Below are 20,263 nucleotides of genomic sequence, written 5' to 3' on the forward strand. Positions count from 1 at the left end.
GGCCCCTGTTGTCTTCTCTAGATGCAATTCTTCCATCTTCTTCAGCATGGATACTACTTTTCCCGGCAGTCATTGCAGCCCCCACCCTCCTGTTATGTGAGCAGAGAATCAGTGTGTAACTGTCTGAGGCTGCATACACCTCCTAGCTCGCTCTCTCTCTCTCGCTCTCTCTCTCTTTCTCTCTTTCTTTCTCTCTTTCTTTCTCTCTCTCTTTCTTTCTCTCTCTCTCTCTCTCTCGCCCTCTTTCTCTCTCGCCCTCTTTCTCTCTCTCTCTTTCTCTTGCCCTCTCTTTCTCTTGCCCTCTCTCTCTCTCTCGCCCTCTTTCTCTCTCGCTCTCTCTCTCGCCCTCTCTCTCGCCCTAGCATCCACCCTCCTATTCTGTGAGCAGAGAGATTTAGTGTGTGATTGGCTGGAGCTGCACAAATCTCCCAGCACTAAAGGAAACATAAGTAAGGGATTCAGCGGAGGGCAGAAACCACGTAGTCTGTGCCTATTAGGAAAGATAATCTGCTTTCAGAGAGCGAATTGGACAGTGACATAGTGGATGGCTGGATGACGTCTTCAACTCACTCCCTGCATGTAAGTAACAACCGAAGAGGTGAAACTGCTCTATACAGCTAATGAATGATTTTTAGACCGTAATATAGGTTCCCGGTGTTACCCTTTAAACTGTAAGGACCAGAGGTTTCTCCTGAGGTTGGCAGTGGGGCCCGGCTCCTGGCCGGTGTCTCATGCCATTGACTTTACTTACATCATAAATACCACATAGTCTGATATCTGTCATCATAGTCCTTTATTTATGTCCCAATTGGCCCTCCAGTCATCGGAGTCCAGAAGATTTCGATCAGTCACCCATCCTGATGCACTCAGACCTGCAAAAAGAGACAGTCCTGACTACCTGGGAGAGACAACCACAGGGCATCAGAAGACGGGTCATGTGATGTGGACACCGTCCATCAGAAGACGGGTCATGTGATGTGGACACCGTCCATCAGAAGACGGGTCATGTGATGTGGACACCGTCCATCAGAAGACGGGTCATGTGATGTGGACACCGTCCATCAGAAGACGGGTCATGTGATGTGGACACCGTTCATCAGAAGACGGGTCATGTGATGTGGACACCGTTCATCAGAAGACGGGTCATGTGATGTGGACACCGTAGAATTGATAAAATACCGTGACAGAAGTCGGGGAAGATGCGGGCGACCTCTCCGTGTGTCTCTGCCAGAATATGGTACCGCGCCGGATCTGAGAAACACGAGGGGAGGAATTCATGTAAGGGAGCACCCCGGGGTCATGTGTGACCTCCATATATATATATCTGTATACACAAGACTAGTAATAGAAGGGAGCACCCCGGGGTCATGTGTGACCTCCATATATATATATCTGTATACACAAGACTAGTAATAGAAGGGAGCACCCCGGGGTCATGTGTGACCTCCATATATATATATCTGTATACACAAGACTAGTAATAGAAGGGAGCACCCCGGGGTCATGTGTGACCTCCATATATATATATCTGTATACACAAGACTAGTAATAGAAGGGAGCACCCCGGGGACATGTGTGACCTCCATATATATATATATCTGTATACACAAGACTAGTAATAGAAGGGAGCACCCCGGGGTCATGTGTGACCTCCATATATATATATATCTGTATACACAAGACTAGTAATAGAAGGGAGCACCCCGGGGTCATGTGTGACCTCCATATATATATATATCTGTATACACAAGACTAGTAATAGAAGGGAGCACCCCGGGGTCATGTGTGACCTCCATATATATATATCTGTATACACAAGACTAGTAATAGAAGGGAGCACCCCGGGGTCATGTGTCTCCTCCATATATATATATATCTGTATACACAAGACTAGTAATAGAAGGGAGCACCCCGGGGTCATGTGTGACCTCCATATATATATATATCTGTATATACAAGACTAGTAATAGAAGGGAGCACCCCGGGGACATGTGTGACCTCCATATATATATATATCTGTATACACAAGACTAGTAATAGAAGGGAGCACCCCGGGGTCATGTGTGACCTCCATATATATATATATCTGTATACACAAGACTAGTAATAGAAGGGAGCACCCCGGGGTCATGTGTGACCTCCATATATATATATCTGTATACACAAGACTAGTAATAGAAGGGAGCACCCCGGGGTCATGTGTGACCTCCATATATATATATCTGTATACACAAGACTAGTAATAGAAGGGAGCACCCCGGGGTCATGTGTGACCTCCATATATATATATATCTGTATACACAAGACTAGTAATAGAAGGGAGCACCCCGGGGTCATGTGTGACCTCCATATATATATATATCTGTATACACAAGACTAGTAATAGAAGGGAGCACCCCGGGGACATGTGTCTCCTCCATATATATATATCTGTATACACAAGACTAGTAATAGAAGGGAGCACCCCGGGGACATGTGTGACCTCCATATATATATATCTGTATACACAAGACTAGTAATAGAAGGGAGCACCCCGGGGTCATGTGTGACCTCCATATATATATATATCTGTATACACAAGACTAGTAATAGAAGGGAGCACCCCGGGGTCATGTGTCTCCTCCATATATATATCTGTATACACAAGACTAGTAATAGAAGGGAGCACCCCGGGGTCATGTGTGACCTCCATATATATATATATCTGTATACACAAGACTAGTAATAGAAGGGAGCACCCCGGGGTCATGTGTCTCCTCCATATATATATATCTGTATACACAAGACTAGTAATAGAAGGGAGCACCCCGGGGTCATGTGTCTCCCCCATATATATATATATCTGTATACACAAGACTAGTAATAGAAGGGAGCACCCCGGGGACATGTGTGACCTCCATATATATATATATCTGTATACACAAGACTAGTAATAGAAGGGAGCACCCCGGGGACATGTGTGACCTCCATATATATATCTGTATACACAAGACTAGTAATAGAAGGGAGCACCCCGGGGTCATGTGTGACCTCCATATATATATATATCTGTATACACAAGACTAGTAATAGAAGGGAGCACCCCGGGGACATGTGTGACCTCCATATATATATATATCTGTATACACAAGACTAGTAATAGAAGGGAGCACCCCGGGGTCATGTGTGACCTCCATATATATATATATCTGTATACACAAGACTAGTAATAGAAGGGAGCACCCCGGGGACATGTGTCCCCTCCATATATATATATATATCTGTATACACAAGACTAGTAATAGAAGGGAGCACCCCGGGGTCATGTGTGACCTCCATATATATATATATCTGTATACACAAGACTAGTAATAGAAGGGAGCACCCCGGGGTCATGTGTGACCTCCATATATATATATATCTGTATACACAAGACTAGTAATAGAAGGGAGCACCCCGGGGTCATGTGTCTCCTCCATATATATATATATCTGTATACACAAGACTAGTAATAGAAGGGAGCACCCCGGGGTCATGTGTGACCTCCATATATATATATCTGTATACACAAGACTAGTAATAGAAGGGAGCACCCCGGGGTCATGTGTGACCTCCATATATATATCTGTATACACAAGACTAGTAATAGAAGGGAGCACCCCGGGGTCATGTGTCTCCTCCATATATATATATATCTGTATACACAAGACTAGTAATAGAAGGGAGCACCCCGGGGACATGTGTGACCTCCATATATATATATCTGTATACACAAGACTAGTAATAGAAGGGAGCACCCCGGGGACATGTGTGACCTCCATATATATATATCTGTATACACAAGACTAGTAATAGAAGGGAGCACCCCGGGGACATGTGTGACCTCCATATATATATATCTGTATACACAAGACTAGTAATAGAAGGGAGCACCCCGGGGACATGTGTGACCTCCATATATATATATCTGTATACACAAGACTAGTAATAGAAGGGAGCACCCCGGGGACATGTGTGACCTCCATATATATATATCTGTATACACAAGACTAGTAATAGAAGGGAGCACCCCGGGGTCATGTGTGACCTCCATATATATATATCTGTATACACAAGACTAGTAATAGAAGGGAGCACCCCGGGGTCATGTGTGACCTCCATATATATATCTGTATACACAAGACTAGTAATAGAAGGGAGCACCCCGGGGACATGTGTGACCTCCATATATATATATATATATATCTGTATACACAAGACTAGTAATAGAAGGGAGCACCCCGGGGTCATGTGTGACCTCCATATATATATATCTGTATACACAAGACTAGTAATAGAAGGGAGCACCCCGGGGTCATGTGTCTCCTCCATATATATATATATCTGTATACACAAGACTAGTAATAGAAGGGAGCACCCCGGGGACATGTGTGACCTCCATATATATATATATCTGTATACACAAGACTAGTAATAGAAGGGAGCACCCCGGGGTCATGTGTGACCTCCATATATATATATATATATCTGTATACACAAGACTAGTAATAGAAGGGAGCACCCCGGGGACATGTGTGACCTCCATATATATATATATCTGTATACACAAGACTAGTAATAGAAGGGAGCACCCCGGGGACATGTGTGACCTCCATATATATATATCTGTATACACAAGACTAGTAATAGAAGGGAGCACCCCGGGGACATGTGTGACCTCCATATATATATATCTGTATACACAAGACTAGTAATAGAAGGGAGCACCCCGGGGTCATGTGTGACCTCCATATATATATATCTGTATACACAAGACTAGTAATAGAAGGGAGCACCCCGGGGACATGTGTGACCTCCATATATATATATATATCTGTATACACAAGACTAGTAATAGAAGGGAGCACCCCGGGGTCATGTGTGACCTCCATATATATATATATCTGTATACACAAGACTAGTAATAGAAGGGAGCACCCCGGGGTCATGTGTGACCTCCATATATATATATATCTGTATACACAAGACTAGTAATAGAAGGGAGCACCCCGGGGTCATGTGTGACCTATATATATATATATCTGTATACACAAGACTAGTAATAGAAGGGAGCACCCCGGGGTCATGTGTGACCTCCATATATATATATATCTGTATACACAAGACTAGTAATAGAAGGGAGCACCCCGGGGTCATGTGTCTCCTCCATATATATATATATATCTGTATACACAAGACTAGTAATAGAAGGGAGCACCCCGGGGTCATGTGTGACCTCCATATATATATATATCTGTATACACAAGACTAGTAATAGAAGGGAGCACCCCGGGGTCATGTGTCTCCTCCATATATATATATCTGTATACACAAGACTAGTAATAGAAGGGAGCACCCCGGGGACATGTGTGACCTCCATATATATATATATCTGTATACACAAGACTAGTAATAGAAGGGAGCACCCCGGGGTCATGTGTGACCTCCATATATATATATATCTGTATACACAAGACTAGTAATAGAAGGGAGCACCCCGGGGTCATGTGTGACCTCCATATATATATATATCTGTATACACAAGACTAGTAATAGAAGGGAGCACCCCGGGGTCATGTGTGACCTCCATATATATATATATCTGTATACACAAGACTAGTAATAGAAGGGAGCACCCCGGGGTCATGTGTGACCTCCATATATATATATATCTGTATACACAAGACTAGTAATAGAAGGGAGCACCCCGGGGTCATGTGTGACCTCCATATATATATATATATCTGTATACACAAGACTAGTAATAGAAGGGAGCACCCCGGGGTCATGTGTCTCCTCCATATATATATCTGTATACACAAGACTAGTAATAGAAGGGAGCACCCCGGGGTCATGTGTGACCTCCATATATATATATATCTGTATACACAAGACTAGTAATAGAAGGGAGCACCCCGGGGTCATGTGTGACCTCCATATATATATCTGTATACACAAGACTAGTAATAGAAGGGAGCACCCCGGGGTCATGTGTGACCTCCATATATATATATCTGTATACACAAGACTAGTAATAGAAGGGAGCACCCCGGGGTCATGTGTGACCTCCATATATATATATATCTGTATACACAAGACTAGTAATAGAAGGGAGCACCCCGGGGTCATGTGTCTCCTCCATATATATATATATCTGTATACACAAGACTAGTAATAGAAGGGAGCACCCCGGGGACATGTGTGACCTCCATATATATATATATCTGTATATACAAGACTAGTAATAGAAGGGAGCACCCCGGGGACATGTGTGACCTCCATATATATATATATCTGTATATACAAGACTAGTAATAGAAGGGAGCACCCCGGGGACATGTGTCCCCTCCATATATATATATATATATCTGTATACACAAGACTAGTAATAGAAGGGAGCACCCCGGGGACATGTGTGACCTCCATATATATATATATCTGTATACACAAGACTAGTAATAGAAGGGAGCACCCCGGGGTCATGTGTGACCTCCATATATATATCTGTATACACAAGACTAGTAATAGAAGGGAGCACCCCGGGGTCATGTGTGACCTCCATATATATATATATATCTGTATACACAAGACTAGTAATAGAAGGGAGCACCCCGGGGACATGTGTGACCTCCATATATATATATATCTGTATACACAAGACTAGTAATAGAAGGGAGCACCCCGGGGTCATGTGTGACCTCCATATATATATATATCTGTATACACAAGACTAGTAATAGAAGGGAGCACCCCGGGGTCATGTGTGACCTCCATATATATATATATCTGTATACACAAGACTAGTAATAGAAGGGAGCACCCCGGGGTCATGTGTCTCCTCCATATATATATCTGTATACACAAGACTAGTAATAGAAGGGAGCACCCCGGGGTCATGTGTGACCTCCATATATATATATATCTGTATACACAAGACTAGTAATAGAAGGGAGCACCCCGGGGTCATGTGTCTCCTCCATATATATATCTGTATACACAAGACTAGTAATAGAAGGGAGCACCCCGGGGTCATGTGTCTCCTCCATATATATATATATCTGTATACACAAGACTAGTAATAGAAGGGAGCACCCCGGGGTCATGTGTGACCTCCATATATATATCTGTATACACAAGACTAGTAATAGAAGGGAGCACCCCGGGGTCATGTGTGACCTCCATATATATATATATCTGTATACACAAGACTAGTAATAGAAGGGAGCACCCCGGGGTCATGTGTGACCTCCATATATATATATATCTGTATACACAAGACTAGTAATAGAAGGGAGCACCCCGGGGTCATGTGTGACCTCCATATATATATATATATCTGTATACACAAGACTAGTAATAGAAGGGAGCACCCCGGGGTCATGTGTGACCTCCATATATATATATCTGTATACACAAGACTAGTAATAGAAGGGAGCACCCCGGGGTCATGTGTGACCTCCATATATATATATATCTGTATACACAAGACTAGTAATAGAAGGGAGCACCCCGGGGTCATGTGTGACCTCCATATATATATATCTGTATACACAAGACTAGTAATAGAAGGGAGCACCCCGGGGTCATGTGTGACCTCCATATATATATATATCTGTATATACAAGACTAGTAATAGAAGGGAGCACCCCGGGGACATGTGTGACCTCCATATATATATATATCTGTATACACAAGACTAGTAATAGAAGGGAGCACCCCGGGGACATGTGTCCCCTCCATATATATATATATATATCTGTATACACAAGACTAGTAATAGAAGGGAGCACCCCGGGGTCATGTGTCTCCTCCATATATATATATATCTGTATACACAAGACTAGTAATAGAAGGGAGCACCCCGGGGACATGTGTGACCTCCATATATATATATATATATCTGTATACACAAGACTAGTAATAGAAGGGAGCACCCCGGGGTCATGTGTGACCTCCATATATATATATATCTGTATACACAAGACTAGTAATAGAAGGGAGCACCCCGGGGACATGTGTGACCTCCATATATATATATATCTGTATACACAAGACTAGTAATAGAAGGGAGCACCCCGGGGTCATGTGTGACCTCCATATATATATATATATCTGTATACACAAGACTAGTAATAGAAGGGAGCACCCCGGGGTCATGTGTGACCTCCATATATATATATATCTGTATACACAAGACTAGTAATAGAAGGGAGCACCCCGGGGTCATGTGTGACCTCCATATATATATATATCTGTATATACAAGACTAGTAATAGAAGGGAGCACCCCGGGGACATGTGTGACCTCCATATATATATATATCTGTATACACAAGACTAGTAATAGAAGGGAGCACCCCGGGGTCATGTGTGACCTCCATATATATATATATATATCTGTATACACAAGACTAGTAATAGAAGGGAGCACCCCGGGGACATGTGTGACCTCCATATATATATATATCTGTATACACAAGACTAGTAATAGAAGGGAGCACCCCGGGGTCATGTGTGACCTCCATATATATATATATATCTGTATACACAAGACTAGTAATAGAAGGGAGCACCCCGGGGTCATGTGTGACCTCCATATATATATATCTGTATACACAAGACTAGTAATAGAAGGGAGCACCCCGGGGACATGTGTGACCTCCATATATATATATCTGTATACACAAGACTAGTAATAGAAGGGAGCACCCCGGGGTCATGTGTGACCTCCATATATATATATATCTGTATACACAAGACTAGTAATAGAAGGGAGCACCCCGGGGTCATGTGTGACCTCCATATATATATATATCTGTATACACAAGACTAGTAATAGAAGGGAGCACCCCGGGGACATGTGTGACCTCCATATATATATATCTGTATACACAAGACTAGTAATAGAAGGGAGCACCCCGGGGTCATGTGTGACCTCCATATATATATATATCTGTATACACAAGACTAGTAATAGAAGGGAGCACCCCGGGGTCATGTGTCTCCTCCATATATATATCTGTATACACAAGACTAGTAATAGAAGGGAGCACCCCGGGGTCATGTGTGATCTCCATATATATATATATATATCTGTATACACAAGACTAGTAATAGAAGGGAGCACCCCGGGGACATGTGTCTCCTCCATATATATATATATCTGTATACACAAGACTAGTAATAGAAGGGAGCACCCCGGGGACATGTGTGACCTCCATATATATATATATCTGTATACACAAGACTAGTAATAGAAGGGAGCACCCCGGGGTCATGTGTGACCTCCATATATATATATATATCTGTATACACAAGACTAGTAATAGAAGGGAGCACCCCGGGGACATGTGTCTCCTCCATATATATATATATCTGTATACACAAGACTAGTAATAGAAGGGAGCACCCCGGGGACATGTGTGACCTCCATATATATATATATCTGTATACACAAGACTAGTAATAGAAGGGAGCACCCCGGGGACATGTGTGACCTCCATATATATATATATCTGTATACACAAGACTAGTAATAGAAGGGAGCACCCCGGGGTCCTGTGTGACCTCCATATATATATATATATCTGTATACACAAGACTAGTAATAGAAGGGAGCACCCCGGGGACATGTGTCTCCTCCATATATATATATCTGTATACACAAGACTAGTAATAGAAGGGAGCACCCCGGGGTCATGTGTGACCTCCATATATATATATCTGTATACACAAGACTAGTAATAGAAGGGAGCACCCCGGGGACATGTGTCTCCTCCATATATATATATATCTGTATACACAAGACTAGTAATAGAAGGGAGCACCCCGGGGACATGTGTGACCTCCATATATATATATATCTGTATACACAAGACTAGTAATAGAAGGGAGCACCCCGGGGTCATGTGTGACCTCCATATATATATATATATCTGTATACACAAGACTAGTAATAGAAGGGAGCACCCCGGGGTCATGTGTGACCTCCATATATATATATATCTGTATACACAAGACTAGTAATAGAAGGGAGCACCCCGGGGACATGTGTCTCCTCCATATATATATATATCTGTATACACAAGACTAGTAATAGAAGGGAGCACCCCGGGGTCATGTGTGACCTCCATATATATATATATCTGTATACACAAGACTAGTAATAGAAGGGAGCACCCCGGGGTCATGTGTGACCTCCATATATATATATATATCTGTATACACAAGACTAGTAATAGAAGGGAGCACCCCGGGGTCATGTGTGACCTCAATATATATATATATCTGTATACACAAGACTAGTAATAGAAGGGAGCACCCCGAGGTCATGTGTGACCTCCATATATATATATATATCTGTATACACAAGACTAGTAATAGAAGGGAGCACCCCGGGGTCATGTGTGACCTCCATATATATATATATCTGTATACACAAGACTAGTAATAGAAGGGAGCACCCCGGGGACATGTGTGACCTCCATATATATATATATCTGTATACACAAGACTAGTAATAGAAGGGAGCACCCCGGGGACATGTGTGACCTCCATATATATATATATATCTGTATACACAAGACTAGTAATAGAAGGGAGCACCCCGGGGTCATGTGTGACCTCCATATATATATATATCTGTATACACAAGACTAGTAATAGAAGGGAGCACCCCGGGGTCATGTGTGACCTCCATATATATATATATCTGTATACACAAGACTAGTAATAGAAGGGAGCACCCCGGGGACATGTGTGACCTCCATATATATATATCTGTATACACAAGACTAGTAATAGAAGGGAGCACCCCGGGGTCATGTGTGACCTCCATATATATATATATCTGTATACACAAGACTAGTAATAGAAGGGAGCACCCCGGGGTCATGTGTGACCTCCATATATATATATATCTGTATACACAAGACTAGTAATAGAAGGGAGCACCCCGGGGACATGTGTGACCTCCATATATATATATCTGTATACACAAGACTAGTAATAGAAGGGAGCACCCCGGGGACATGTGTCTCCTCCATATATATATATATCTGTATACACAAGACTAGTAATAGAAGGGAGCACCCCGGGGTCATGTGTGACCTCCATATATATATATATATCTGTATACACAAGACTAGTAATAGAAGGGAGCACCCCGGGGTCATGTGTGACCTCCATATATATATATCTGTATACACAAGACTAGTAATAGAAGGGAGCACCCCGGGGTCATGTGTGACCTCCATATATATATATATCTGTATACACAAGACTAGTAATAGAAGGGAGCACCCCGGGGACATGTGTGACCTCCATATATATATATATCTGTATACACAAGACTAGTAATAGATGGGAGCACCCCGGGGACATGTGTGACCTCCATATATATATATATCTGTATACACAAGACTAGTAATAGAAGGGAGCACCCCGGGGACATGTGTGACCTCCATATATATATATATATCTGTATACACAAGACTAGTAATAGAAGGGAGCACCCCGGGGACATGTGTGACCTCCATATAGATATATATATATATATATCTGTATACACAAGACTAGTAATAGAAGGGAGCACCCCGGGGTCATGTGTCTCCTCCATATATATATATATCTGTATACACAAGACTAGTAATAGAAGGGAGCACCCCGGGGTCATGTGTGACCTCCATATATATATATATATATCTGTATACACAAGACTAGTAATAGAAGGGAGCACCCCGGGGTCATGTGTGACCTCCATATATATATATATCTGTATACACAAGACTAGTAATAGAAGGGAGCACCCCGGGGTCATGTGTGACCTCCATATATATATATATATCTGTATACACAAGACTAGTAATAGATGGGAGCACCCCGAGGGGTTCATGTGTGACCTCCATATATATATATATCTGTATACACAAGACTAGTAATAGAAGGGAGCACCCCGGGGACATGTGTGACCTCCATATATATATATCTGTATACACAAGACTAGTAATAGAAGGGAGCACCCCGGGGTCATGTGTGACCTCCATATATATATATATCTGTATACACAAGACTAGTAATAGAAGGGAGCACCCCGGGGACATGTGTGACCTCCATATATATATATATATCTGTATACACAAGACTAGTAATAGAAGGGAGCACCCCGGGGACATGTGTGACCTCCATATATATATATATCTGTATACACAAGACTAGTAATAGAAGGGAGCACCCCGGGGACATGTGTGACCTCCATATATATATATCTGTATACACAAGACTAGTAATAGAAGGGAGCACCCCGGGGTCATGTGTGACCTCCATATATATATATATCTGTATACACAAGACTAGTAATAGAAGGGAGCACCCCGGGGTCATGTGTGACCTCCATATATATATATATCTGTATACACAAGACTAGTAATAGAAGGGAGCACCCCGGGGTCATGTGTCTCCTCCATATATATATATATATCTGTATACACAAGACTAGTAATAGAAGGGAGCACCCCGGGGTCATGTGTCTCCTCCATAATCTGTATACACAAGACTAGTAATAGAAGGGAGCACCCCGGGGTCATGTGTGACCTCCATATATATATATATCTGTATACACAAGACTAGTAATAGAAGGGAGCACCCCGGGGTCATGTGTGACCTCCATATATATATATATCTGTATACACAAGACTAGTAATAGAAGGGAGCACCCCGGGGACATGTGTGACCTCCATATATATATATATCTGTATACACAAGACTAGTAATAGAAGGGAGCACCCCGGGGTCATGTGTGACCTCCATATATATATATATCTGTATACACAAGACTAGTAATAGAAGGGAGCACCCCGGGGTCATGTGTGACCTCCATATATATATATATCTGTATACACAAGACTAGTAATAGAAGGGAGCACCCCGGGGTCATGTGTGACCTCCATATATATATATATCTGTATACACAAGACTAGTAATAGAAGGGAGCACCCCGGGGTCATGTGTGACCTCCATATATATATATATATCTGTATACACAAGACTAGTAATAGAAGGGAGCACCCCGGGGACATGTGTGACCTCCATATATATATATATCTGTATACACAAGACTAGTAATAGAAGGGAGCACCCCGGGGACATGTGTGACCTCCATATATATATCTGTATACACAAGACTAGTAATAGAAGGGAGCACCCCGGGGACATGTGTGACCTCCATATATATATATATCTGTATACACAAGACTAGTAATAGAAGGGAGCACCCCGGGGACATGTGTGACCTCCATATATATATATATCTGTATACACAAGACTAGTAATAGAAGGGAGCACCCCGGGGTCATGTGTGACCTCCATATATATATATATCTGTATACACAAGACTAGTAATAGAAGGGAGCACCCCGGGGACATGTGTGACCTCCATATATATATATATCTGTATACACAAGACTAGTAATAGAAGGGAGCACCCGGGGTCATGTGTGACCTCCATATATATATATATATGTATACACAAGACTAGTAATAGAAGGGAGCACCCCGGGGTCATGTGTGACCTCCATATATATATATATCTGTATACACAAGACTAGTAATAGAAGGGAGCACCCCGGGGTCATGTGTCTCCTCCATATATATATCTGTATACACAAGACTAGTAATAGAAGGGAGCACCCCGGGGTCATGTGTCTCCTCCATATATATATATCTGTATACACAAGACTAGTAATAGAAGGGAGCACCCCGGGGTCATGTGTGACCTCCATATATATATATCTGTATACACAAGACTAGTAATAGAAGGGAGCACCCCGGGGACATGTGTGACCTCCATATATATATATATCTGTATACACAAGACTAGTAATAGAAGGGAGCACCCGGGTCATGTGTCCTCCATATATATATATATATCTGTATACACAAGACTAGTAATAGAAGGGAGCACCCCGGGGTCATGTGTGACCTCCATATATATATATATCTGTATACACAAGACTAGTAATAGAAGGGAGCACCCCGGGGACATGTGTGACCTCCATATATATATATATCTGTATACACAAGACTAGTAATAGAAGGGAGCACCCCGGGGACATGTGTGACCTCCATATATATATATATCTGTATACACAAGACTAGTAATAGAAGGGAGCACCCCGGGGTCATGTGTGACCTCCATATATATATATCTGTATACACAAGACTAGTAATAGAAGGGAGCACCCCGGGGTCATGTGTCTCCTCCATATATATATATCTGTATACACAAGACTAGTAATAGAAGGGAGCACCCCGGGGTCATGTGTGACCTCCATATATATATATATCTGTATATACAAGACTAGTAATAGAAGGGAGCACCCCGGGGACATGTGTGACCTCCATATATATATATATCTGTATACACAAGACTAGTAATAGAAGGGAGCACCCCGGGGTCATGTGTCTCCTCCATATATATATATCTGTATACACAAGACTAGTAATAGAAGGGAGCACCCCGGGGACATGTGTGACCTCCATATATATATATATCTGTATACACAAGACTAGTAATAGAAGGGAGCACCCCGGGGTCATGTGTCTCCTCCATATATATATATCTGTATACACAAGACTAGTAATAGAAGGGAGCACCCCGGGGACATGTGTCTCCTCCATATATATATATCTGTATACACAAGACTAGTAATAGAAGGGAGCACCCCGGGGTCATGTGTCTCCTCCATATATATATATCTGTATACACAAGACTAGTAATAGAAGGGAGCACCCCGGGGACATGTGTGACCTCCATATATATATATATCTGTATACACAAGACTAGTAATAGAAGGGAGCACCCCGGGGTCATGTGTGACCTCCATATATATATATATCTGTATACACAAGACTAGTAATAGAAGGGAGCACCCCGGGGACATGTGTCTCCTCCATATATATATATATCTGTATACACAAGACTAGTAATAGAAGGGAGCACCCCGGGGTCATGTGTGACCTCCATATATATATATATCTGTATACACAAGACTAGTAATAGAAGGGAGCACCCCGGGGACATGTGTGACCTCCATATATATATATATATATCTGTATACACAAGACTAGTAATAGAAGGGAGCACCCCGGGGTCATGTGTGACCTCCATATATATATATATATATCTGTATACACAAGACTAGTAATAGAAGGGAGCACCCCGGGGTCATGTGTCTCCTCCATATATATATATATCTGTATACACAAGACTAGTAATAGAAGGGAGCACCCCGGGGTCATATGTGACCTCCATATATATATATATCTGTATACACAAGACTAGTAATAGAAGGGAGCACACCGGGGTCATGTGTGACCTCCATATATATATATATCTGTATACACAAGACTAGTAATAGAAGGGAGCACCCCGGGGACATGTGTGACCTCCATATATATATATATCTGTATACACAAGACTAGTAATAGAAGGGAGCACCCCGGGGTCATGTGTGACCTCCATATATATATATATATATCTGTATACACAAGACTAGTAATAGAAGGGAGCACCCCGGGGACATGTGTGACCTCCATATATATATATATATCTGTATACACAAGACTAGTAATAGAAGGGAGCACCCCGGGGTCATGTGTCTCCTCCATATATATATATATCTGTATACACAAGACTAGTAATAGAAGGGAGCACCCCGGGGTCATGTGTCTCCTCCATATATATATATCTGTATACACAAGACTAGTAATAGAAGGGAGCACCCCGGGGACATGTGTGACCTCCATATATATATATATATCTGTATACACAAGACTAGTAATAGAAGGGAGCACCCCGGGGTCATGTGTGACCTCCATATATATATATATATATATCTGTATACACAAGACTAGTAATAGAAGGGAGCACCCCGGGGACATGTGTGACCTCCATATATATATATATATATCTGTATACACAAGACTAGTAATAGAAGGGAGCACCCCGGGGACATGTGTGACCTCCATATATATATATATATCTGTATACACAAGACTAGTAATAGAAGGGAGCACCCCGGGGACATGTGTCTCCTCCATATATATATATATCTGTATACACAAGACTAGTAATAGAAGGGAGCACCCCGGGGTCATGTGTGACCTCCATATATATATATATATATCTGTATACACAAGACTAGTAATAGAAGGGAGCACCCCGGGGTCATGTGTGACCTCCATATATATATATATCTGTATACACAAGACTAGTAATAGAAGGGAGCACCCCGGGGTCATGTGTGACCTCCATATATATATATATCTGTATACACAAGACTAGTAATAGAAGGGAGCACCCCGGGGACATGTGTGACCTCCATATATATATATATCTGTATACACAAGACTAGTAATAGAAGGGAGCACCCCGGGGACATGTGTGACCTCCATATATATATATATCTGTATACACAAGACTAGTAATAGAAGGGAGCACCCCGGGGACATGTGTGACCTCCATATATATATATATCTGTATACACAAGACTAGTAATAGAAGGGAGCACCCCGGGGACATGTGTCTCCTCCATATATATATATATATCTGTATACACAAGACTAGTAATAGAAGGGAGCACCCCGGGGTCATGTGTGACCTCCATATATATATATCTGTATACACAAGACTAGTAATAGAAGGGAGCACCCCGGGGACATGTGTGACCTCCATATATATATATATCTGTATACACAAGACTAGTAATAGAAGGGAGCACCCCGGGGACATGTGTGACCTCCATATATATATATATCTGTATACACAAGACTAGTAATAGAAGGGAGCACCCCGGGGACATGTGTGACCTCCATATATATATATATCTGTATACACAAGACTAGTAATAGAAGGGAGCACCCCGGGGACATGTGTGACCTCCATATATATATATATCTGTATACACAAGACTAGTAATAGAAGGGAGCACCCCGGGGACATGTGTGACCTCCATATATATATATATCTGTATACACAAGACTAGTAATAGAAGGGAGCACCCCGGGGACATGTGTGACCTCCATATATATATATATCTGTATACACAAGACTAGTAATAGAAGGGAGCACCCCGGGGACATGTGTCTCCTCCATATATATATATATATCTGTATACACAAGACTAGTAATAGAAGGGAGCACCCCGGGGTCATGTGTGACCTCCATATATATATATCTGTATACACAAGACTAGTAATAGAAGGGAGCACCCCGGGGACATGTGTCTCCTCCATATATATATATATCTGTATACACAAGACTAGTAATAGAAGGGAGCACCCCGGGGTCATGTGTCTCCTCCATATATATATATATCTGTATACACAAGACTAGTAATAGAAGGGAGCACCCCAGGGACATGTGTGACCTCCATATATATATATATCTGTATACACAAGACTAGTAATAGAAGGGAGCACCCCGGGGACATGTGTGACCTCCATATATATATATATCTGTATACACAAGACTAGTAATAGAAGGGAGCACCCCGGGGTCATGTGTGACCTCCATATATATATATATCTGTATACACAAGACTAGTAATAGAAGGGAGCACCCCGGGGTCATGTGTGACCTCCATATATATATATCTGTATACACAAGACTAGTAATAGAAGGGAGCACCCCGGGGTCATGTGTGACCTCCATATATATATATCTGTATACACAAGACTAGTAATAGAAGGGAGCACCCCGGGGACATGTGTGACCTCCATATATATATATATATCTGTATACACAAGACTAGTAATAGAAGGGAGCACCCCGGGGTCATGTGTCTCCTCCATATATATATATCTGTATACACAAGACTAGTAATAGAAGGGAGCACCCCGGGGACATGTGTGACCTCCATATATATATATATCTGTATACACAAGACTAGTAATAGAAGGGAGCACCCCGGGGTCATGTGTCTCCTCCATATATATATATATATATATCTGTATACACAAGACTAGTAATAGAAGGGAGCACCCCGGGGTCATGTGTGACCTCCATATATATATATATCTGTATACACAAGACTAGTAATAGAAGGGAGCACCCCGGGGTCATGTGTGACCTCCATATATATATATATATCTGTATACACAAGACTAGTAATAGAAGGGAGCACCCCGGGGACATGTGTGACCTCCATATATATATATATCTGTATACACAAGACTAGTAATAGAAGGGAGCACCCCGGGGACATGTGTCTCCTCCATATATATATATATCTGTATACACAAGACTAGTAATAGAAGGGAGCACCCCGGGGACATGTGTGACCTCCATATATATATATATCTGTATACACAAGACTAGTAATAGAAGGGAGCACCCCGGGGTCATGTGTGACCTCCATATATATATATATCTGTATACACAAGACTAGTAATAGAAGGGAGCACCCCGGGGTCATGTGTGACCTCCATATATATATATATCTGTATACACAAGACTAGTAATAGAAGGGAGCACCCCGGGGTCATGTGTGACCTCCATATATATATATATCTGTATACACAAGACTAGTAATAGAAGGGAGCACCCCGGGGTCATGTGTGACCTCCATATATATATATATCTGTATACACAAGACTAGTAATAGAAGGGAGCACCCCGGGGACATGTGTGACCTCCATATATATATATATCTGTATACACAAGACTAGTAATAGAAGGGAGCACCCCGGGGTCATGTGTGACCTCCATATATATATATATCTGTATACACAAGACTAGTAATAGAAGGGAGCACCCCGGGGTCATGTGTGACCTCCATATATATATATATATATCTGTATACACAAGACTAGTAATAGAAGGGAGCACCCCGGGGACATGTGTGACCTCCATATATATATATATATCTGTATACACAAGACTAGTAATAGAAGGGAGCACCCCGGGGTCATGTGTGACCTCCATATATATATATATCTGTATACACAAGACTAGTAATAGAAGGGAGCACCCCGGGGTCATGTGTGACCTCCATATATATATATATCTGTATACACAAGACTAGTAATAGAAGGGAGCACCCCGGGGTCATGTGTGACCTCCATATATATATATATATATCTGTATACACAAGACTAGTAATAGAAGGGAGCACCCCGGGGACATGTGTGACCTCCATATATATATATATCTGTATACACAAGACTAGTAATAGAAGGGAGCACCCCGGGGTCATGTGTGACCTCCATATATATATATATCTGTATACACAAGACTAGTAATAGAAGGGAGCACCCCGGGGTCATGTGTGACCTCCATATATATATATCTGTATACACAAGACTAGTAATAGAAGGGAGCACCCCGGGGTCATGTGTGACCTCCATATATATATATCTGTATACACAAGACTAGTAATAGAAGGGAGCACCCCGGGGACATGTGTGACCTCCATATATATATATATCTGTATACACAAGACTAGTAATAGAAGGGAGCACCCCGGGGTCATGTGTCTCCTCCATATATATATATATCTGTATACACAAGACTAGTAATAGAAGGGAGCACCCCGGGGTCATGTGTGACCTCCATATATATATATATCTGTATACACAAGACTAGTAATAGAAGGGAGCACCCCGGGGTCATGTGTGACCTCCATATATATATATATATCTGTATACACAAGACTAGTAATAGAAGGGAGCACCCCGGGGACATGTGTGACCTCCATATATATATATCTGTATACACAAGACTAGTAATAGAAGGGAGCACCCCGGGGACATGTGTCTCCTCCATATATATATATATATATATATCTGTATACACAAGACTAGTAATAGAAGGGAGCACCCCGGGGACATGTGTGACCTCCATATATATATATATATATCTGTATACACAAGACTAGTAATAGAAGGGAGCACCCCGGGGTCATGTGTCTCCTCCATATATATATATATATATCTGTATACACAAGACTAGTAATAGAAGGGAGCACCCCGGGGTCATGTGTCTCCTCCATATATATATATATATCTGTATACACAAGACTAGTAATAGAAGGAAGCACCCCGGGGACATGTGTGACCTCCATATATATATATATCTGTATACACAAGACTAGTAATAGAAGGGAGCACCCCGGGGTCATGTGTGACCTCCATATATATATATATATCTGTATACACAAGACTAGTAATAGAAGGGAGCACCCCGGGGA

The 20,263-nt window shown here is 41.9% G+C and overlaps 1 protein-coding gene across 1 annotated transcript in view; it reads right to left on the reverse strand.

The window, feature by feature from the left end:
- Window positions 1-776: 776 nt before the first annotated feature.
- RUSF1 (RUS family member 1) overlaps window positions 777-20,263 on the reverse strand; it is a 58,296-nt gene continuing 38,809 nt past the window's right edge. The window contains 2 exon segments of the mRNA XM_056552038.1: window positions 777-872; window positions 1,180-1,251. Of these exon segments, the coding sequence (XP_056408013.1) occupies window positions 784-872; window positions 1,180-1,251 (161 nt within the window). The 3' untranslated portion in view covers window positions 777-783.

This window comes from Hyla sarda, unplaced genomic scaffold (assembly GCF_029499605.1).
Source record: "Hyla sarda isolate aHylSar1 unplaced genomic scaffold, aHylSar1.hap1 scaffold_1339, whole genome shotgun sequence".
NCBI classification, from domain to species: domain Eukaryota; kingdom Metazoa; phylum Chordata; class Amphibia; order Anura; family Hylidae; genus Hyla; species Hyla sarda.